Source organism: Takifugu rubripes, chromosome 5 (genome assembly GCF_901000725.2).
Source record: "Takifugu rubripes chromosome 5, fTakRub1.2, whole genome shotgun sequence".
Taxonomy (NCBI): Eukaryota; Metazoa; Chordata; class Actinopteri; order Tetraodontiformes; family Tetraodontidae; genus Takifugu; species Takifugu rubripes.
In genome coordinates, this window is record NC_042289.1 from 8929209 (window position 1) to 8952729 (window position 23521).

General features: G+C 47.9%; 3 protein-coding genes and 1 long non-coding RNA gene across 9 annotated transcripts in view; 1 reads left to right on the forward strand and 3 right to left on the reverse strand.

Moving 5' to 3' along the window:
- LOC105416455 (5-hydroxytryptamine receptor 3A) overlaps positions 1–10104 on the reverse strand; it is a 25237-nt gene extending 15133 nt beyond the window's left edge. For 3 of the 5 annotated variants that reach the window (XM_029836021.1, XM_029836024.1, XM_029836023.1), the window contains exon 1: positions 9525–10040. The gene's annotated coding sequence lies outside the window, so the exon portion shown is untranslated. The other 2 variants (XM_029836018.1, XM_029836019.1) reach the window with 2 other exon arrangements.
- Positions 10105–10231: 127 nt separating this feature from the next.
- LOC101073869 (dual specificity mitogen-activated protein kinase kinase 6) lies at positions 10232–17797 on the reverse strand. The gene is made up of 12 exons (XM_003977238.3): positions 17445–17797; positions 14363–14432; positions 14230–14278; positions 14043–14156; positions 13840–13959; positions 13619–13735; positions 13116–13167; positions 12916–13043; positions 12685–12762; positions 12453–12592; positions 12251–12296; positions 10232–12161 (listed from the first exon to the last, which is right to left on the reverse strand). Exons 1-12 carry the CDS (start codon positions 17563–17565, stop codon positions 12084–12086), a joined length of 1113 nt encoding a protein of 370 aa, XP_003977287.3. The 5' UTR covers positions 17566–17797; the 3' UTR covers positions 10232–12083.
- LOC115249808 (uncharacterized) lies at positions 16520–23360 on the forward strand. Its single transcript, XR_003888437.1, has 4 exons — positions 16520–16663; positions 20611–20643; positions 21779–21848; positions 22402–23360. It is a non-coding gene; the product is annotated as an uncharacterized lncRNA (long non-coding RNA).
- btbd17b (BTB (POZ) domain containing 17b) lies at positions 17905–21375 on the reverse strand. Of its 2 annotated transcripts, none has more exons than XM_029836017.1 (3): positions 21157–21375; positions 19819–20101; positions 17905–19567 (listed from the first exon to the last, which is right to left on the reverse strand). In XM_029836017.1, the coding sequence occupies exons 1-3, from the start codon at positions 21242–21244 to the stop codon at positions 18493–18495; spliced, it is 1446 nt and encodes a 481-aa protein (XP_029691877.1). In that variant the 5' UTR covers positions 21245–21375; the 3' UTR covers positions 17905–18492. The 2 variants fall into 2 exon arrangements, with proteins under 2 accessions (XP_029691877.1, XP_029691876.1); XM_029836016.1 differs by having other exon boundaries at positions 19819–20104.
- Positions 23361–23521: the final 161 nt, after the last annotated feature.

Consider the following 23521-nt stretch of genomic DNA (forward strand, 5'->3'; position numbering starts at 1 on the left):
TCCAGACCTTGAGTGATAAAGGTTACCACCCCTCTGGAACCACGACGATGGTCAGACACAGAACAACAACTGCCGCGGTAAGTCCCGGTCCCCAGAGCCATGCTCATTTGAATGGCGATAAAAACACATCCGCCGGTGGAATATTGGGTTACTGGGTATGTGTACTACAGAGGGAGCAGCCGCAGATACAATAAGACCCGAGTCCAACAATGAATTCCCTCTCACCAACTGCATAATTCCTGCAGGGCCTGGCGGAGCACAAACCTGTTCTTTCCACCCAGTTTGCTTTACATCAGCATACTCGAGCAAAACCGGCGTCTGCGTGGATAAGAGCCAAGAGTGGTCAACAGCTCGGGGTTACTATAACGATATCTGGGCAACCAGCGGCATCAGCGGCACTGCAGGTGACTCTTGAGGATAAACAAGGGGTGGGAGTGAAAATCAGGATGTCTCAGTTTCCAGAGCGACGTGTATGCGGTTATATTTAGCCACTCCGATCCGTCACTGTTGCCCTGGCCCCACCCCAGATCTGTCGGTTTGGGTACGCCACACGGCCAAACCTTCCTGATCCCGATCCTGGGTAAGCGGGGGGGCAACAGGACACCAACAAAGCCCCCTACGAGACAAACCCCCTACCTCTACAGGCCTGACTTTTGCTCCTGCAACACACACTCTCCTCCTCCCAACTTCAGATTTAATTTACACCGAACAAGATTAGTGAATTCAATCCTTTGTGACATTGAGACGAGGGGATCGGGAGGCCCAATCATCCCCTCAAATCCCTTCCTGACGAAGCAGATGGTCATCATCATCTTTTTTCGCCCTTTTCTAGGTTATTGCCTCATCAGCCCGTAACCCTGCGGCCATTCTACAAGCTTCTGCTTGCCCTTGATTCCAGAGGTACCACGTGACCATCAATGCACGACAATTTCTTTCATTATGCAAAATCAATGAGAATTGACAGGAAATCAAGACTCAATGGTTTTAATAGGCAGCTGTGCTCATGGACAGCCTGCCAGAGGAGGAGGAACTGCAGGAAAAGTTTAGATTTATCAACGTAGAACTGAGCAAAAGCTGAGCCGAAAATAGCAACTCGACACGCTGGTGGCCTTTGACATCAGATATACAGTGTTTGAGAGTCGGTTTCCCAGGGGCGGCCTCAATAATGCAGCGAACCAGAAGTGTAATGAAAGCTATCCGTGCTCGAGTTTTCCATGTCCACGGAGAGGAGCAGGTAACAGGAGAGGGCTCGGCAGCAGAGGCGGGTTCACAGTTACAGCAGCGGCCTCGGCGTCATTAATGTTCTGAACTCTTGACAGCAGCACAAAGCTTCCCGTGTGCAGACAGCCCCGCCCTAAGCCTCTCCTGTCTGTCCAGGCGGTCTCACCTTCAGGTGATGAGAGGTGGTTTATGAATAAATCTGAAGTCTCAGCAGTCTGGTTCTTATTCCAGCTTGGTTTGTTTTAACAGGCTGAGACTTGCAGCCAGGCAGCCCTGATGAGTCTTCACGCTCGCTGGGGACCAGCCTGTTTCCATCCCACCAGCTGGGCTTGAAACGCACCCTTCGCTGTGGAGGGACGTCCGTCCTCATTGTTGATCCTGTCCCCTTTAGAGCGATGCCGACTGCATCTCAACATGGTAATGAGGTCAAAAGCACCTCATTTGGCCTCTGTTCGGAGGCTGCGATGAAGGAAAGAGCCCCTCTGGCCTCTTTTATTGTATCTGGGACAAACCTGAAAACAGTCCTGGTCATGCAGATGTTCTGTCAGCTGGTCCAATTTGCCTCCGATTCGTCCGAATGACTCATTCAAAACTGTGGACGCGTCACTTGTATTTAACAGATTTCACCAACCTGCCAACTGTCGCGGTGGTTTTGCAGCAGGACGTCGTCCTTCCTCAGGCCCCAAACCTCTTACAGGCCGGGTTGTTTACAAAATTGGGAGGAGTGACGTCAGAGGTCATCGATTGTGGATCCAGTCTGAGCAACAAACAGCTAAATTTGATTCTTAAAATGGGCTGGAAGGTTATGAACCCATGCCTCCCTGTTCTGCTGGGATGGTACTTGGGCAGGTTTGGATGGCGACCACTACCATCACCCCCCCCCCCCCACCTCGCCGCAGCTGTTCTCCGTCTCAGCTCTTCACCACCAGCAAACGCAGCCATATTCAATTTCACCTTCTTTGGCTGTCCCGTATTTTTACACTTTTAATCTCGCTTCTCTAAATATAACTCGGCTATAAATGATCTCAGGGAAAACTCGCGGCTCATTTTTGTGTGACAGTAGATCGAATCCATCGCAGAAGGGGGGAAAAAGCCGTGGTCAGAAAATGCCTTTTAGATCAGGGCTGACACTTAATTGAGCGTTGGCCTTTTACTTGATACCGACTTCTATCATTATCTGCTATCTTACATTCTTCTAAAGATGTCAGCAAAATGTAATTACGTAATTTCCTTATTGTGCCGAGACATTTTCACGGTCTAGTGTCTGCTTTATCACCCGCTCCTTTGAATCCAGAGAGCACAGCACTGGCCCGGGGGCAGCAGGAAAGAAACTCGCGTCTTCTTTGCCAAAGTACACTCCACGTCCTCGCTGGCGACCCAACACTCCCTTTGCACACTTTAACTGAAGCCGTGATTCGCACTTTTCGACCTTTATTTCACGACCTGCAGCCGATTCCCACGCAAGACCGCGGCCCTTTTCTCCAGACCGACACGTGAGGGGCAGTTTTTGTTGACATTGTTGGATCGCAATACCTCCTGTATGTAGCTGCCGATCCGCGTGTTCGTTGAATGAAGACTTCGAGAAGTAAAGTACCAATTTCAAAATGTATTTAACAATAGAATCAATTCCAGACACAAATATTACAGAGCTCCGGGCCAGTTCATAACCCTAGCAACAACAAAGTTAATTGTCAAACAACAATCCTGCAAATGTCTCTGTTCTTAATTACATTTAGTCTACCTTGCCTAACTTCTAAGGGAAGACAGGAACATATGGTGAAACACATAACAACAAGATAAAGACAATTCTCAACAATCCCCCTTTTGGCCTAGCCTAAGCTAGGCCAATACAACAATTCATTGACAACTCCTCTTGATGTAATGAAGAATAATAGACGTTTAATCATGGTGCCATCGTCTTTAGATGTTCCTCGATCCGTCCAAGCGTTCTCTGTGAATTATCTGCTGGGGTACATTGATTCCAGTAATACCAGTGTTAGGGTTAATGTGTTAGGGTGTTAGTATGTTAGGGTTAACAAGTAATGTTCGCTCTGCAACTTCAAAGTGGCCCGTCCACCTGTGCTCTGACCACTCTGCTTGATGACCCTCAGAAGAACCCACTCAGCTGTGTGTGGAATTCCTGGATCCTTACTGACTGGTTACAGAGGTTGCCTGTTGGGAGAGAACTTAGAGATTCGTTTTTAGTTGAACAAAATAAAATCTACATTTCATAAAAATGCTGGGCTGGCCTATGGATTGTAAATCTCTATTCTTAAAATGAGTTCCATTGTCAAATCTAATTTGTTTGGGGAAACCATGTGTCGGATTAATCAAAAATTTAATAACGCTTTTTGCCTCTTCTACTTTTACGGGAACCGCCTCTGGCCAGCCAGTGTATGCATCCACTGCGACCAAGAGGTATCGGAACCTATTGACCCTATCTAACATATCAGTGAAATCTATAATTTTCTTGCCCATTGGGGCAACTGGAAACTTTATTCTCTGCATCATTCGTGGTTTCCCGCAGTGTTCTCAGGCCGTGGGCCTCTTCCAGAACGGCATCTAACAGACCGGGCGGGAGAACAGGTCTGCCGTCTGGGCCCGCCAAATTCCTTCAACTTTCACAGCCCCCCTTTTCCTTCCAAACTGTTTTTTTTTCATGTGGAGGAGCTTCTTCTTGATCACAACCTATTCTTTCCCTGTCGTATCTTGGAAGAATTTCCTGAACCGTTTTCTCTGCCATCAACAAACTGAAACTTTGTTTATAACCTGCTGCCTTCCTTGCTGCCTGATCTGCCGCCTCATTACCTTTTCCCTCTAAAGAATTCTCCTTGCTGTGACCTTTGCACTTTACAACTGCGACCTCCGCTGGCTCCATGAGTGCCTGTGTCAGTTGCCTCATCTCTACTTCATGTTTTATAGGTGAGCCTGATGCTGTGTTAAACCCTGCCATATTTATCCCTTCATGTGTGTGTGTGTTATGTGTGGTGCAGTTAAAATCTTGTCCATCCTGGTCTGTCTAAGTGAGGTCATGGTGAATGCTGCTGAGCTGACCAGTGATACCACGCTATGTGTTGTAAGTACCGTCAGAGCGTGACCCATCACTAAATGTGCTGTTTTTTATAAAAAAAAATTGCTACCCCTGCCACATGCCTTACACATGGTGGCTGCCTGTTTTCAATGGGGTCCAGTATTATACTTGCATCCATTAATACTTTCCTGTCACCCCCTTTTTTCTGAAAGAGAACACCGTTTGCTGTATGTTCTCCTTCAGAAACATCCAAAAAGAAAGTATCTTTATAATCTGGAACTGCCAAATGTGCCGCTGTGGTGAATGCCTGTTTAAGGGCAATGAACGCTTTCTCTCCCTCAGTTGTCCATGTTACCCGGGCTGCCAAATCACGCATTCCCTGTTCATTCACCATTGTACGTAGGGGCGTAGACTTTTCTGAAAATGCAGGAATAAAATGTCTATTATAGCTTGCGAGACCCAGAAATGACAACATTTCCTTTACAGTCTCTCATACCACTCATTCTGTTCAGCAGTAAGGTCAACCTGTGCAGCCACACCTTCAGGCCCAACACACAAACACGGTGATGTAATCATCCAGAAATTTCCCTGTAACTTTTCTCGAAGCAAAATCTTGTTGCGGACATAACTGATCTGGCTGCACCTGCCGAGAAAACTGCTGAACCATCTGTTTCTCTTCCTTTCGTTTATCATTAAGCTTTTTCCGTGCCTCATCTAACTGCATTTTTAGGAGCTGTTCCTGCGCTGTCACCACCTCCTCTTTCTTTCCCTGTTGTTTAGCTTTAGATGTGTTGATGTGGTGTGAAAGATGTCTCTCCCAGACATCCGCCGTACTGCCTGGAAGGTCAGGATTTCCTTCCATGGCTTCTTTCACTAATTGTGGAAGTCCTAAAATTATTGCCTGACGGAATAAAGTAATGTGTAGATTATCTGAGCCAGGATGGCACCTTGTGGCACACATCCATTCCTCTTTAATCTCCTAATGCCAGCTGCCTGCTCTGTGTTAAACTAAAAAGGCTAAACATCCACTTGCCGCCTCCCTCTGCGGGTGGGGGCATCTTATCCACTAAACAATTGATATCTGTAATAGCAAATGGAACATATACTGGTTCCTGTCCTCCTCTTTTCTATATCAGAGGGGGCTGGAACTGTGGCATTCCTGAAACGGGCCCCTTACTCCGCGTGTGTATTTGTATTTGACCCGCCTCCTCATTATTTATGGCCCCTGTCAACGGTTCACCTCTATACTCACACTCACTCTCTTCCCATAATTCTAATTCACAATCTCCCATACTTGAACCCTGATCCTTTTCATATAATTCTGTCTGAGGATGCACATGCTCCTGATGCTCCAATTCCCCAATAAATGGAACGGAATTTTGTATGTATCTGTCTTATTCTCACTCTCCTCTTTATCACTGCCATAAATCAATCTTGCCTTCTCCTCCCTGCAGTCAGCCCTGGCAAATCCTCCTGAGGGATCAACTCTTTTTACTTTTTACGTTTTATTTGATTGCTAGAAGTTTTAAAAATATCTAATGTAGATTTCTGACTATCCTGTTTTTTAAATTTAGTTTGTTGTGAGGTTTTAGGGCGAACCACCTGAGCTTCCTCTCTAAATTCATTTTTTCCTAACTTATCTCCATCTCTTCCTGTCCCTGTTTAATCCTGCTGACCTGTCTCCAAAGTTCACACACTGTCTCACGTAACTCCTGCAGTTCTTCATCTCTGTCCACATCTAACTGACCACTATTAATAGTCAAAACTGGTAATTGATACGGGGGTGGGGAAATAGTAGTAGGTAATGATGGGTAAAGAGTGGTGTTAAGTGTCAGTGTCTGATTTAAATCTTCTAATGGAGGCTTCTCTACATTGGGCACTCGTGTGACCCCCCCAGATCTGCAATAGTGCACCGCTGCACATGCCACAGCCACAACATGTATCCTTCGACGCCTATCTTCTAACTGCTTACCCTGTTTTTGCCATGATTTTCCTGCTATAAACCCTAATTTTGGATTATCCAGATGATCCTGTAACATAGTATGAATTTCTGACTCCCACTTACACAATGCTTCAGCTAAGTTAACCTTCACCTCTGGAGAGGGAAGTATCTTTTGCTTCTGAGCTTCCTTCCACAACTTTCTTATTGCATCCAATTCTCTTTCCCTCTCCTCTTCTTTCATGCCGCTCACCACCTGATCAAGAGTCCACTTCCACTGTTCTTCCACAGACCGAGGATAGGGAGAACATTCTCCCTGATCCCAACACGCTTTACCACACTCCAGTTCCATCTTTAACTATGCTCCCAAGTGAGATTGAATGTGAATGACTCCAACGGTCAACTCAATGCCTCAGTGAAACAAGCTTCTAGATCAAACGTCTTTGATCCGGTTCCACTCTGGGGGTTAATTCCCAAGGACAAAGAGTCTTTTAATTCACGTTCACTCTGGCACTTTTCCACCCCACACAAAAACACAAATCTCGGGCGTCGGGAGTGTCCGTCCCGTCCACTGCGCTCCGAGTCCCAACCCAAATCTTTATGATATACAGTGCACTGCATACAGCAATACAGCACTGTACTAGCTCCGGTTTACTCTAACCGTTACAGCACTGTACTAGTTACGGTTTACTCTAACCGTCTATTCCCTGTTTTTATCAACAGTACTTCCCTGTGTTTTACAACAACAGTACTTCCGGCCTCTAACCGTAATTCCCTGTATTTTTCAACAGTACTTCCGGCCTCTAACCGTAATTCCCTGTATTTTTCAACAGTACTTCCGGACTCTAACCGTAATTCCCTGTATTTTTCAACAGTACTTCCGGACTCTAACCGTAATTCTTAACGGACTCGAACCGTTCTTATTTACGGACTCGAACCGTAATTCCTGCAGTCAATATTTTTATATTTGTATCTGGAATTTATAACTAGGACACTTCAATTGACAGTGACGACAAATTTTTGGAAATAGCCAATCTGCAGAGCTTGATTAAACAGGTGTCTGCTTACCTTTTTATTAGGGATCCCTTGTCGTCAGTTGTCCTCCGAAGTGACCGTTGTTGAATTCCTTGCCTCAGATGACTTCTCTCTTCATCACGTCGGGGTCACCAAATTGTTGGATCGCAATACCTCCTGTATGTAGCTGCCGATCCGCGTGTTCGTTGAATGAAGACTTCGAGAAGTAAAGTACCAATTTCAAAATGTATTTAACAATAGAATCAATTCCAGACACAAATATTACAGAGCTCCGGGCCAGTTCATAACCCTAGCAACAACAAAGTTAATTGTCAGGGCACGAAGTCTGACAAGCTAACTATCCCTTGGCCCAGTCCTTTATAGTCACACACATGCAAATTCACAATGTCCATGCAATCCCCCGCTGAGATGTCCCCGTCCTCTTCCTCCAGTCCCTTTGGTGTTGGTAGAGTTCTTCTCTTCCATTGTTTTCCCAGGCCAGATCCCATTCTTCATGCAAATGTGATCATCATCAACCCCCCTGATGTCCTGTTTACAATGAGTGTTTGGCACCCCCTGCCTGACTGGCTCCTGAGATAACAGTAGATCAAACAACAATCCTGCAAATGTCTCTGTTCTTAATTACATTTAGTCTACCTTGCCTAACTTCTAAGGGAAGACAGGAACATATGGTGAAACACATAACAACAAGATAAAGACAATTCTCAACAACATCTAGGTGACAATGAAGTCTCCCTGGACGTGAGGCTGCAAAGGTCGAGAAGAACAATCTTACTTAACTCCCCAGCAAACATTTCTGCTCTGTTGAGCTCCTGCAAACTTCCACAAAAGTTTCTTTTTCCATTTGCGGAGCTGAACAGAACGACGCCGAAGCTCTGAACAGGGTTCTGACATAACGTGCAGGTTATACAATATGTGCATGTTTCCATGTGTAGACATCAGACACACTGTAGTTTCCACTATAGTATACCTTAAAGCTACTCTGTCATGGTTGTGGCCCCAGCCCCTCACTCTCACACACACACACACACACGGTGCAATAGGAGACCAGTGAGTTGCGTAAGAACACGCGGAGAAGATCTGCTTCCACCCTTCCCAAAAACACGCATTTCCATTAAAGCTAACGCCGCCGGCCGATCTGCAGCACGTGCGCCTGCAACGTTCACAAATTCTTCTCATCCAAACCCTTTAAATTTAAGTTTGTTTCTTTTATTTTTTTTACAGCATACTTTGTGAAAATGATTTTTAAATGAGTATTTTGCAACAATTATCTCCACCCCTGAGTGCAAAATACAATAATAAAACACCTTCATGTTGGGATTTTGTGAGTGAAGCTTTTCCTGGTTACATGACAGCATTAAATCAGATTTAAGATAACAAAATGCATTTATGAGTTTTCTATTGGAGTATGTATATGTACTCTAGGGGGTCTCCATCAACTTTCTGCTGGTTTGTTGTGTCTTAAGCTCAAGTTGTGACCACATTACTGAAGATTTGGGTTGTTTTTTTTATGCATGATCACAGTAATCTGATGACCCCTGGCATTAGTTTATGATTGTGTCTTTGTAGTCATGTAAACGGATCAGCTCACATTTGACCCTTTAATTGAATTAAACACATTAAGCAGTGATGCTGGAACCTTTACAAGTGATCCAGTTACCCTGAAACATGACACGTCTTCTTACAGTACGTGCTCATTTTATACGCTGTTAATGAAACATCTAGTAGACAAAGTTGACGTATCTTTGTTCCCTTTATGAAATATTTTGTTTGTTACAGTCACGATGGCACCCGTAAATAGACGGGATGTTCCCCATTCTTCTCCTCACACGCCAGTCTTTTCAGCCAAATTATATAAGTTCTCCTCTGAGGCCGTGCTTCCTAAAATAAGGAATCTTTGGTTTGGGTGGGAAGGCCCAGCGTGGCTGCACTCTGCCCCCATTCAGTTTCCTCATCCTGGCATGAAGACACGAGACACACTCGGAGCAGAGCGGCCCTCTCAACGTCAGCCTTTGTTGACCCCTGTTGTGAGCTGTCACGGCAGAAAGCACTCAGAAAGAGCCGCCCAAAAGACCCGTCTTTCTTTGCACCACTTCCTGAAGAGCTGCCACTTGACAACGAGCCCCGTGTTCACTTTGGCGGACTTACATAAGGATGTTTACGGCTGCAGCTGCAGCGACCTCAGGCGATTCAGAAATAATAATAATAATAAAAACACCACTGAATAGGTGGCATTGTTTGGAAGCCGTGTTGGAAAGTGTGAGAAAGTGTAAGTTTCAGCGAGTGGTGTTACTTTACCCAGGGTGGAACGCATCGAGTCACATGGGGGAACCAAGGACGCCGCTGCTGGAACCAAAGACCCGGCGTCCTTGGTATCACCTGGATTAGTCCGATCGCGTATCTGCCAAACTAGGTCGAGCAAGAATATTAGGTGCTAGTCCAGACACAAAATCCTTAAACACATCCTAATATGCAATCATAATATAATAAAACGGCGTATTTTACGTATCCGCGCCCATCTGTGTATTCCGGCCGCCCTCTTGCGTTGACTTGAAAAATAGTAAGTGCCAAATATTAAATTATAAGGAGGCGTTTTTCCATTTTTATTGCTTGTGTTGCCAACACCACCTTTACATAAAAAGACCACCATTTCCGGTTACTGGTGTTGTGGAACGCGACGTTTAAATTAGCTTCAGTAATTGGTCGGGAAACCTCTCTGCGATATCTCATTTGCCAAAACACAATCTAGCCTGTATTATGTTTACGGCGACGGGTAACTTACTTCTAAATTGATTTATTTTATTTTATTTTTTAATAAAATTGATTACCTGCACTTCTCATTCGGATCAAATCCTGCGGTTCTTTAGTTGTCCGGCTCACTACCGCCACCCACCGACCAGGAGTGGCAACGCTCGGTTAGACGTCGACAAAACACCGCTTTTCATTCGTTAATTAAGTTTGGCATTCCAATCACCTGAGCCATAATGATCATTATAAACGGCACATCTGAACAATAAAGCCTTTATTTTTTTGTCTTTCTATAGTTCAAGTTTGTCATTCCCACCCAATGCAAAAGGTGGCAAACAGAGTTAAGGAGTAAGAGGTAGAGCAAGTGTTCCATTCTCGTTGTGAACAGCATAAAAACTCACTTTCACACACCGAGGGGATGACCATCCAAAGAAGGGCATCTGAAAACAACTATGAACCAAAACATTAACAGCAGCTTCTTTGTGGTGTTGCTAGCTTTCCCTCATTATTCACAATCATAAATACTCCTAACTCGCCGACTTTTGATAAAGGTTGCACTACAGTGTAAACCACAGAGGCGATGAGCGCCTGCCGTCGACAGAGGCACGGCGGTTATCATCACTATCGTCACCATCATCACAGTCTCTGAACACTTGGGAGTGGGAAAACTGCCACATGGCTGGGGCCTGTCGGAGGCGGCATAATAATAATATTACTACCAATAATAACAACAATAATATTAATAAACAGGCTCTGCATAGTACGCTCAGGCAGAAGAGATAATGGATGCCCACAGTGGACCGCGGATCTCGGTCCAGGACGACCTGGGGAGAGATAAACCGGGTCGTTCCCGCATTAAGTAGAGCACAGAAACATGAGCGGTGAAGCCTGACAGCACATCAGTCCAAAATAAATCTACCCCGGTCAGCTGGCTCTGCGCGTGTGTTTGGATCACACCGTATTAAAATGAAAACCAACCTCTCATCAGCACTGTCAGACAGAACAGTGCCGCGTTACAAGAGAGTATTTACAACACATAAATTATTTCCCTAATATACTGTCTGTGTAATGCATAATAATGGAGGTGGGGGTCAGGTCATGAACACAAGCTCCGGAACTAAGAAACAAAAAACCGAGAAGGGTAAATGTTGCTTTGACACAAGTCAAACTGCAGAAAAAAAACCCTAAAAACCAGCCCTTGAAGGAGACGGGAAGGGACGACAACGCACACAGATGATGCGGTAATTCATGACGAGTTGCTCAATGGCACAGAGAGAAAAGTAAAGCTGGGAGGCTCATTCGGCGACCTCTGATTCCATGTAGCTATGGCGACGACGTTGAGGCTTTAATACCAGGAAAAGGAGCATGTTGGGAGGGAAGGGGAGGTTCGGGTTAACCCACGATGGCATTGGTTGAGGTCAAACTGGAGGCTTTGTGTTTCTGCAAAGCCAACTTCTCCCCTCTGGCTCCAGGGTTAGGGTCCCCCCCCCCATCTGCCATAACCAGAGCAGGACAAAGCCGAACCATCCGCTGGGTCTGACCCAAAAAGCGCTGGCCTCATTCACACCTGTACAGTATCAAAAATCTACAAGCAGGGGGGTGGGGGGGGGTTGGCATAAAAAAAGCATAAAAGCTTTCAATGTACATGTTCAATGATGTGGCTGAAAACATTCGAAACGTGCATCTCAAAAGAATTCTTGGCGGGCTCAGTCCGTTCTGAAGCGATAAAAGAGGCAGTGGGGCTAAAACGGGCGAAGAACGCGGCAGCACAGGAAACTGGATTCAGTTCAGAATTGTCTTGAATAACTGCACACACAGCAAGTCTGGAGGAGCCAAATCAACCTCTCCAGTTTGGGTTTCTGACCATTTCAACATAAAACAGAGGAGAAAAAATAAAGAATAACACTCCAGTGCTGCTGTCGGTCCTTGGGGTCCCCTCCCCCAACCTTCGCTGTAAGGGTGTAGGACAGTTTATCATTCCAGTGAGTTTTAAAAAAGGAAAAGAAAAAAGGAAAACACGGTAGGCCATTGGTGTGTTTTTGCTGAGAGGTTCCAGCCCGCTGTGGTGGTGGTGGTGGGTGGGGGGTGGAGGAGCCTGGAGGGGGCTTGTCAGTCGTCCAGGATGACCTTGACAAAACTGGCCACGTCTGTCTCTTTGGAGTCATGCAGGGTGAAAAACGGGTGTTCCTGGAACAAAAAAGGTGGAAAATGAGTCAAAACTTTACGAACAAATCACAATTGTGGGGGTTTAAAAAAAAAAGTGAAAACCCACTGACCATTAACTCCGTGTATGCTGGTCTCTCGTTTGGCTTCTTCCTTAAACTGAGGAAAGAAAAAAAAAAAGTTAGGAACCCTGAACAGAAGAGCGCTGGAACAAACGCTGCAGGCACCAGACGCGACCAACGCTGCCCCCTGCTGGGCCACCAGCAGAAGCGCGAGGGGGGGCGAGACAGGTGCCTGCGCCGGCGCGAGGCTCACCACTTGGAGATGAAGTCTACAAACTCTGGTGAGAATCGGTCGGCGGGCAGCTGCGGGGATGGCTCATCCACCACCTGCTTGAGCTGCTGGAACGGCGTGCCCCAGGACTCGTAGGGGAACTTCAAAATGGCCAGCTCGATCTGGAAGACAAGGAGAGCGTCAGCGCTACGCTCGACGTCTCATCCCGTCATATCTGAGTTCTGTCATGTTACTAGAGTGCAAATGTGATCACCATTGTGATCCCGAGGCTCCAAATGTCTGACTTGACGCTGTAGCCTTTCTGGCTGAGGTCAGGATTGATCCGCTCGGGCTGAAATGGGAATGATACGACAGAGGGTTCATGCTTTTGCTCGACCGCATGCCGCCCCCTACTGGCGGTAAAGGGAATTACCAAAACACTGTCTCAACAACATTCACACCGCTACAAGGACTTGCTAACCCTGGAGGGGCTAAACGGACGTACCGCCATGTAGGGTTTGCAGCCTGCATCCAGTGTTTTGGCCACAGAGTCCACCAGGTGGCCGCTGATGCCGAAATCGCACATTTTCACCTGGCCCAAGGTGTTGATCAGAACATTGGAGGGTTTCACATCTGGGGCAGAAAGACAGAACGAGTGAGGAAAGTCCCGAGATCACCGGAGAGTCGAGCGCCGACGAGGGTTACCTCTGTGTATGACTGACAGGTTACTGTGGAGATGTTCTAACGCCTTTACAATCTGTGGAGGAACATGGAGAGAACAAAGGGAAATCAATCATCGGGGAATTTTCCATCTCATTCTGGATTCACAGTAAATTGCAAATTTAAATTTCTCTCGAACTTCTGAAAACTGTACGACTGTCAACAGCTGTCGGCGTTGACACCGCTCTTTCGTAAACGTATATAAGAAGAAGGCAGCGAGGGTAGAATCCGGCGAGCTTTGCCACTTTGTGGCCATGTGACTGTTTAAAGGACATAAATAGGTGGACTCTGGAACTCTGCGTCCGACTGCGAGTCTTACCCAGGCGTCTGGTGTTTTAGAATGAAATAAAATCATGTCTGATTATTAACTCACTAACTTGACTTTCCTCATCAGTTTAACTCCAAAGGGTTTAAAGACCACGAGGGGAACGAACTCCACGAGAGAAGCATGCTAACGATGTCTGAAGAATGCGCGACACGCCACGTACCGCTACTGTTATCTTTCCCAAGATGTCCTCTGGGATGGTTTTGCCTTTCTCGATAACCTTCTTGTAGAATTTGTCCAGAGACGTGTCCATCAGCTCCATACAGATCCAAACGTCCCCCTGAGTGTGAAAAGGCGAAACTCAGTCAACGTAAACGGAATTGTCAGGGAGGCATTTAAAACCCGTTAGCAGCCGTAGTTCAACACATAATTCGGCTCCGTCACCTCTCTGAAGAGAGCGCCGTAGAAGGTGACGGTGAAGAAGCAGTCCACTGTCCTCATGGAAATGTCCAGGTCCATCAGGAGCCTCTTCTGTTCCAGAGTGTTGACCGTAGCACGAATCCTCTGCAGGCAGCAATGGTCACAGGTTAGCGCGCGGGCGGATTTTGAACGTTAATGCGTCGCACTTGGTCTCGTTCCCAGTTTACCTTGACGGCCATGATGACGCCGCTGGGCACGTGTCTCATCTTCTCCACCACGCCGTACGCTCCCCGCCCCAGCTCTTCAATCGGCTCCAAGTCGTCGGCCTTCACCTCAAAGTTCTGGAAGGGGGAGGATTCGTCCGTTTAATCTGCAGTGCGGATCCCAAAAGAAGCAAAGCCCAGCCGACTTTACCTGATCTCCGATGGTGACGCAAGCTTTGGAGTCGAGATCTCGGGGAGGCCTGAGGGAACAGAGCGTTGATTCAGTGTCAACCTGCGGGAAATATCAGCGCTGTCCAGATAATGAAGGGAAGTGATGGACTCACGCTGCTGGTGGTGCCGGCTGTGTGAAAACATCTTTGGCTAGCTTCAGCCCGGGGTTCTTCTTTTTCTTTGCTAAAGAGAAAATACATCTCAAAATGCATCAGACCTGCATTCGGTTCTGAAACTACTCAGCACAACTTTCTTTGCTCACGACGATGGATAAAATACTGTTTTGCTGGCTCATCAAGCTAACGCAGCAGGGATACTAGCGCCTTCAGGTGGACGCGGCGACCTGTGACGCAAACTGGGATGAGGAGCGGAGGATGCTCCGCTCCGCTCCGACGCTGCCCTGAAGTCAGATCAGCTGCAAACCTGATTGGACTTTGGCTGCACTGTTGACGTCCGATTTGGCCTTAATCTGATACCGTGGAGTGTTCCCACGGTAACCATTAGTAGTTTCCCCTGACATTAACTACGGCAAATGATCCGTTATCTGTGCAGAGATTAGGTGTACTCAAATCCGAGGCCCTCGGAGAGAGACGGAGGCCGAAATGACTAATCGGCACCTGTATGATGACTCAGTGGTGACGAGGGGGTGTCAGGGACGCTTTTTCCTTCCTGTTACAATCCCCTTTTTTTTAAAATAACACTGGTAGCTGTGCAGGGCAGGGACGTCTGTGGTAAATCAGCGACAGCAGCCCATTCATAAACACAGTTTACCAGCAGCCTCTGGGACTTCCCAAAAGGGGCCGTGAGCCTGTGCCAGAATGACACAGCTTCCCGGGGCCCATGAGCCAAACAGCGGCGGCGGGGGGGGGGGGCATTCAGAAAAGCTGGACGTGCAGCCCTTTCGCTCCCGTCGCGGGGGCGGCACCTCCCCTGTGCGCCTGTCCTGGTTCTGGGGGGACCCCGGTTCAGACCCCGGCTGGCCCGTCTTCCGTCCTCCCCGGCTCGGGGAAACTGGTTTAATGTGCAAACAGTTCTCCTTTCCAGCTAATTCAACAACAGAGCGGCAGGCAGCAGAAGTGAGCGAGGGGTCAGTTTACTGATTCCATCCGACATTATTACACTGCAGCTCTGTTTGCCATCGAGTGAGTCACATCGTTCCAGCACACACAGGAAGCGTGATTAGGTAACCCCCGCGCTCACTGGATACTAGATCACATCGTTTTCACAAGACTTCGTATTGGACAGCGCACCACATCACTCGGGCCCTCTTGATGCCCAAAAATAGGTGTAGGTGTGCGTGCGCGCGCGTGTGTGTGTGTGTGTGGACAGTCAACTGCGTTCTCATGTGGTCGGGAGAGATTGAAGCATGATTTACTCACACATGCTCGGTCAAAAATAGACCGCGTTTCCTCTGTGTGGGTTAAAGTATGAGCACTGGGATGACCTGACGGATACAGACTTTTGTTTGGGCAACAAAATAACAGTTGCACGCACACACACACACACACACACACACACAGTCGCACGCACATACATGCACACACACGCACACGGTGGTGCAGATCAAAAATTGCTCTGCTCCATTACGCAATCACTCGTGATATTCTTATAAATATCCCCCCAGTTACGGCGACACCCTGCTGGATTAGCAGACTGGGCGCATCACAACACAACAACTGCAGGGGCCCTTTGGGAAATATGATGCCCCCCCCCCCCACCAACTTGCTGTTCACCATCCCTGTTGGATAAGAGCATGCAACGGCACCAGCAGCCTCGCTGACAGGCTCCCCGGTAAATAACGCCACCGCTTTCTGCCCTTCCACGCAAACCGTCACCTTCCTTTCCTCGCCGCCCCCCCCCCAACCCTAAACAGAGGTAACGGAGCAGCTGCGGGGCGCTCGCAGCGGCGGCTCCGACGGAACCCGGGGTGCCAGAAACCACGCCACGTGCAAGCAGGAATTTCTGGATCGCGGCGCAGGGTCCCAACGGCTGAATAGCAGCGCGGCGAGTCATCACCAGGAAGTTCTGGTCTCGGTGCAGGTCGCCGTGCAGAAAAGGGATGAGTCACGCACAGATAATCCTCCACGCCACCCTATCAGTGCTGTTAGGAAGCAGTCTCCAAACAGGCCTCAGTAAAATGAACAAACAGCTGCTGCAAGCACACTGGGGGTGGGGGGTGGGGGGGCGGAGGGAGGTCGTGTGGGGATGAACCGCTTCCCGAAAATCCACCTCGGTCCCGCCGTGGTGCAGCAGGGAAGCTGTGTGGCGGCTCCACGGTGTGTGCTCGCAGCCAGTCAACTGTCAACAAAGGGAGGCTGCGCTCGGCGCTGCCGCGGCCGCTGCAAGTCAAAACATGCCAGGGTAGGCCAAAGGCTGCGCTCGCCCGGGCCAATCTGCACAGCCCTCTCAAAACGGTGTGTACTCCCGACCATAGTAACGCTAGTATGATTGTGTAACAGCACATGCGGTGAACTTGAAATGTAAATTGACATCATCGCCATGACCTGCGTGCGTGACGCAGAGAAAGTACCTTGATTTTTTTTTTTTCCTTCCCTCAAGGGGTTGTTGTTGTTGTTTTTTTTTGTTAAATAAAATAAAATCAGTGGCACAGACGGGCTGACTAACCGGCGGAAAAATAAAGGAATTTCCATGCAGCGCAAAAAAAAAAAAAAAAAAAAGAAGAAAAAAGTACACTTAGACGAAAGCGGCGCCAGAGACGTTCATGCTAACCCACTAAAGAGTGCTGACCCTGAACACATGTCCTCCCGGGGTGCTTTTATCCCCCAATAAAGATGACAATTTAACCCCCGTGGGCACGTTGGCTGGTGTGTACAGAATAGCCGAAAAGTCGCTCGCTGTGGTTAAAAAAAGGTGTCTCGCCGATCCACAACACGGAAACTTGTAACTACAACTTAGCCGTTTGCGAAATGCGACAAATTGATCGTTCGGCGCACTCGCTGGCGCCGGGCCCGTCGCAGATCCCTTTAAACACGAAGATCAAACTTTGCAGAATGATAGTGAGCAGAAAAAGACATGCTGGCTAGCTTCTTTTGCTCCTCTCAAACATGCAGCTTTCCACCTGGTAATGCTACGTTACTCGCGCACAGCTAGCTAAATGACTTCCGCGCTAACTGCATATCGGTATATCAAGATTAATGCAGGTTTACTTGTTGAAAAACGTGGGAAAGCACTTACCTCCTTTAGACAGAGACATTTCCCCTTTGCTTTGATGAGGGGGAAGGGAAGCACAAAGACTTTTGCCTTTTTTTACTCCCTCCCTCCCACCTTCCTTCCCTCCCTGCATCCCTCCCTGCATCTACCCGCTCAGGATCGCTGGCTTCTGCAAAAAAAAAAAAAAAAAAAAGCCCTAGGAGCGATTAAAACTAAACGTTGGTGCAATCTGTAATGCTCCAATCGGCATGTCGCGCGTCCACACTTCGACGGGTAGAACAATGCACAACTTTGAACAAAGTCAATCCGGCTTGTGTGGCTCGAATTAGTTTGCTAACAAAACCTGCACTTTTACGGTGGCCAAAGTCTGACAGCTGAAGCTTCCAGTAACGTGATGACGCACTTCCTCTTCAGCGCACAGCATCATGGGATGTGGAGTTTGTGTCCACAACGGAAAACTGTCCAGTCGCTTAGTTTTGCTTCATTCATTTTTTTATTTTATTTTTACAAACAAGTACAAGTCACTACAGGAAATTTTCAATACAACAATTTCGTCATGTAAATAGTGGTTTTGCGTAGGTTTAAAGAATAAAATTCCAAATAACTAGATCTAATGATCGTGTAACAATAAATAGGAAGAAAACACCAAAGAAGCTGCATCTGCAGTCTCCGTTGTTCAAGCAACACCAACAATGGACTTCAATTCATACATTTTGCTAGGTAAAAACAAATAAAAGTGAGTCACAGCATAATAAATTGGGATGTTCATAAAATTAACTACAAAAACATTTTCACTCAGACTTTTACAGTAAAACAGCATGAATCTCTTTTTTTCTTTTTTTTTAAAAAAAAAAAAAAAAAAAGAAAGACCAAGCTACATAATATTATTGTTAGCAGGATTTAAGTGTCACTGCCTGGAATACCTGGAAGACAACTAAATGAATAAATTACTCAAGGAAGGAGATGTGACAGACCTCATACATGTGCTGTGATATGAGTTTGCTCAGGTGTGTGGACACATGGACGGACAGTGAATATTGATGACAGTGGCCACACCCAATCCCACATCTAGTTACTTTCTGGCTACAAGGAGGGTATGATAGAGTGGTTTTATAACAACGTGCAGATAGAGGGAGCTATCAATTAGGTACTCTGATGCACGGCGCTGAAGGTCGGCGTCCAGCAGGAAATCGCCAACTTCCTCTGTGCTCTGGTGGAAGTTGTAGACGTGGCGAACCACCACTTTTCCCTGCTGTCTCGCCATAACAATGACAGTCTTCTGGAAAGTCACGCCAGCAAAATCTGAGCTGGAAGTGGCCGGGGTTATGATGATGCGAGGTCGGCCGCCGTCCGTGCGAGTAGGCTGCATGGCTCCCAGCTCGGTGTAGGTCGACCTCGCGCTCAGGGGGATCCAGCGAGGGGAGAACAGGGCATTCCAGGTCACCCGTTTGCTGGTGTCATGTCCGCTGGGCCCGAGCTGGGTCTGGAAGCTGAAGCTGCGGTCGTCACGCGTGGGGTTATTGATGACCCACGGGGAACCCCAGGAGGTGGACAGGTAGTTACGAGGAGTGAAAATGCTGCAGTTGACATCAAAGTACTTGGCCAGCTGGATGGGCGAGGCCGAGTGAAACTGGAAAGCCAGATAGAGAAGATCGCGGATAAACTCGTAATACTTCAGCATGAGGGCGGACTGCTTCTGAAGACGGAAGAGGTGCTGTGGGGGAATCATGCCGTATCGAACCGCCCTCAGGGCACTTTCCACCGTGGTGCTGACAGGCTGGTTGTGGTTAATCCACGCTTCCAGGGCCTCGTACAGCTCCAGCTCACTCTGCAAAATGAGGTCAGAGCGCTGAAGCAAGGACAGGAGCAGCTCTTCACTGATGGAGCCCCATTCCCCGCTCTGGAGCACAGAAGACAGGTTCCAGGACAGGTACTGCAGGCAGCTGTCCCGCAGGGCCGTGTCCCCAATCAGTAGGGCGTAGTTGTACCAGCCGACCACATGACCCGTCGGTGATTCACTGGACAGATGCTGCGTCATATACTGGGTTAGACCTTGCTGCAAGCCCCATACGTGGTACTTGTTGGCCAGCTTGTGGAGGGAAATAGCCTGATCCAGTCGTACAGAAACGTCCCCGCAGTACAAGTACCTGTAAAAGGAAGTAAAGGAAGTAAAGCATATTTCCTGAAGGCTACTTTTTTCCCCCTCTGAGTCACCGGCTAAACCCACACTGTCTGCTCTTCAACTGGTGGCTTCACACTGTAGATGTAATTTTAGAAGAGCTAAAAAGACTGAGCGCTGCATCCGTGCAGAAGGAAAGACGCAAATATGTATCGCAAGCAAATATCTGGGTGTTAGTAACTGACTGGATCGTGCCAACGCGGGACGCGCCGCCCGTACCTGATGAACTTGTCAAAGACCGCAGCGCAGTCGGACGTCTCCCTCAGTACCACGATGCTGCTGTTGCGGGTCAGCAGCAGCTCCTCAAACACGTCGCTCTGCATGGTGAGGACCAGGCTGTGGGCCTGGATCACCTTCACCTCCTCCGTGTTGATGGTGTGCACGCGCAGAGTGACGTCGCTGCCGTTCCCCATGGCCAGCAGGCTCTCCATACGCTGCACCAGGTTCATGGAGTGGTTCAGCACCGTGGCCCCGGCGTCCAGGGCCAGGTCCTGCTTCAGGGCTGCTGTGGAGACAACGGAGGAGTGGAGCAGACGCACAAGAACTCCTTTTCAAATGCGGGCAAAAGTTAGTTGCAAAGATTTTTGACTCAGCGGGAAATGCACGCCCGAACTCGACGCAGCCACATCTGATGAGTCTGGAAGGGGGTGGGCTCGCGCATCCTTCTGGTAAAACCGTGGAGGGGCTGACTCCGGGTCTTTGTTCTCGAGCCTTTGTGGCTCTACAGGAGAGGCGTCCTTCGGTGGGGTGTCACAGGGAAAACCGACCGTTCCCCTCGGCTCCACCACCACCAGTTTGTTACTGAAGGTTTAATGAGACTCAGGGTGGGTGAGAGCACGTGTCACTCTCACGAATGCATCACCAACCTTTTTCTGCAGGCACCATGAGCCAGTGGTTCACATTAGAACACTGGAAGAATTTTAAAATATTTATTTGACTTATACTTAAACTTTTAAAAGAAAATGATGAATAAAGAATCGGTTTCTCTTAATTGCCGCTTCTTTTCAATAGGGTCTGACTGGGGACTACCACAGCAGTCTACAGGTGAGAGGCAGGAACACCGAGGACAGGTCTAGGAACCATCGGTGGATAGTGCCCGGGCAGTCTCCAAGCCAGAGCAGTCGTGCAAACCCCCAGCGCAGGGTGCACCAACCCTTTGGATGAGATGCTATATGACAGCACGAGAGTGTGTCTTTTTTTAGCTTTGGCAAAAATCAGTCAGAAAAAAAGTCAGTTGTTTTTTCTCCTGCGGCTCCGTAGTACCAAGCTGGCACACAGCCAGGCGGCAAATGGACTTTCCCATCTTTCTCTGCAGGCAGCAGACAGATAGATGGTGACAGGGCGAGGGGAATGGATAAATATCTACCCCCTGAGGCTGAGCACGAGTCACACATTCACGCTGCACCCTACTGTCCACGGCGACAGTGTGGCGGAAGCTTCACTGAAATACAGAGGGGGGAATAAAAGCTAAAAATGCTAAGGTAGTTTTTCGAGAAGGAAAACTCAATTCTATAGTGACGTGGAGACTGTAATGCCAACCAAGTGATGCTGTCTTACCTCCTCTGACTGAGACACAGTGGAGCAAGAGGAGCAGAGTGCCCACACGGACCCAGGCAGGGCTCCCTTGTTCAGAAGAACGTGCCATTTCCTCTCTGCCTCTTCCCTATTGTCCAGTTGCCCCTCTCTTCCTCACTCTGTTCCCCTCTTCTTCTTCTTCTGCCTCTGCCTCGCCTCCGCGCGCGTGGAAAGGTGCCTTGCCCTGCGTGCGCCGCCCCGGCTCCCTGTCCTGCACTCTTTATGTAGGACGCCGGCCTGACTCGCAACCCCACGGGCTCCACTGATTGGTGGAATCTGGCAGGGGCGTTGCTATAGTGACAGCTTTGATTTTGAATTTCTCCCTTTTGGATGCTACATGGCATTGATCGATGGCAGCGGGCCAGGCTAGGGCATAATGATTTTGTTGTTTTTATTTAATGTTGAAAGTCAGGGGAGACGGAACAACGCCGGCAATCAATATTAGCGAAACACTTTTATTAGCTGAACATTTTTGTCTTTGATAACTGAACTAAAACCTTATAATTAATTAGTTAATTAGCAAGTGGTCAGTGAGACCATCTGGAGAAAGTAATTACAATTCTAATGCGTGTGACCAAATTTTGTAATCCATTTTGCCTTTCAGCTGGGACCAATTACCTGTCTGTGGTCACGTTGATCCCACTAATGGAGGAGGGATCGTGCATCCGTTTCAGGTAAAGACGTCCAAAATCAACCGCCACTCAGGGCTCGACGGTCGCGTCACCACGACACTGAGGGGGGAAAAGGGTATTTTGTCTGTAAACTGTGCGTGATTGTGGTTACGGGTTTCACATCCCAAACTTAATGGATGTGCACCATGTGGATTTTGGCTGCTAATGCTGCCTGCCGGTAGGGCATGATAATCAAATGCTGTAATAACCCAATTTGGGTCCCGACTGTTGCATGAAATCAGGCATCACAAAAGAGCTTTTTATGCAAATCTGCAGAGACAGACACGCACACACAGACACACACACACAGACACACACACCGCTTCTGGTTCTGACCTTGGAGCTGTTTACGTGTTTACAGTGCATTTGAATTTAACCCTCACTTAGCATTGATCCGTCAGCCAGAGAGGGGTCAGTCAATGCACACATCCCCTTTAAAATTTTCCAAAAACGACAAACCCCCCAGGATGGATTTTATACCTTCTATGAAATGATTGATCGACCAGACCATTAGCCAAATTTGTGTTTGCCTGCATGTGTGACAAATGTGTTCCAGACGGCCCCTCTAGAAAGAAGAAAAAGGTGTCCCGCAAGACCCCCTCAAGCATCCAGGACCACAGCTATGAATAACCTGACAGGTTCTCAGAGGGGACTGGCTCTAATGAAGCCCACTGCCACCAAGCTGACGAGACAACAGGTGGAACTCTGGACCCGTGGGGACGCGCTACCAGTCTGACTTTCTGAAAGTGGAGCAGGCTCACAATAGAAAAACAAAGTTCCTGCACAAAAGCTGCTGTGCGACCTTCATTGAGGTCATGCCGCCTTCTTTTCTGACCAACTCCTGCGAAGAATCTGCACACATGCGGGACCTCGATGCAAATGGGCGCATTGACATGTTTGCGAGAGCACCCCCCCGGGATGCGATCCATTGAATGATTGATGCGCCCCATCAGGCTGTATTAACTGTTTAATACAGCTTAACGACAAGGACAAAGTGTCCCCGTTGACCTCCGGGATGTGCCGGACCCAGGAGGGAAACGGACATTTATCAAAAATGAATGAAATCACAAGTTATTTGAACAGTTAACAGGCAGGAATGGGCTCTGTGTTTCTGCCCTTTGGCCAAACGCTGGACCATTTATCACTTGTCTGCTGTATCTCAAACACGCCTGCGGGACCGAAGCACTAATGGATTCTTTTGATTCTCAGCTGAAGATTTCTCAACGCTTCTCAGAGAGAGAATATTTAACACATCCCACCATCCTTCGGCCCAAAATGGCATTAGAGGTCATAAAATGTGGATGAAATGTGGAAAGGCTGCTGCCAGTCAAATGGCTGCTAGTTGGCGGCTGAAAACAATGGATCATCATAGATTTCCACGTGCCAGCTGGTTTATATAACGCAGGAGTCTCACTGGTTTCCACCAGGTGGCTCTCCAAACTGGCTCAAGTCTTTCCGAGGTCCACGCTGTTTGAAAACCTGTGCACACTTCTCATTGATGTTACTCTCCTGTTGCGTGACACCGTCAGTAATAAATATTTTTTCCTTTCATTACAGTGCGAATTTTGATTTTCTCCACATCCGTGATTTCATTTGATTTGTTTCCGCACTTAGAGGCTGCGAAACACCGATTTATCTCATTATTACTGCCCCTTTAGACTAATCTGGATTTCACA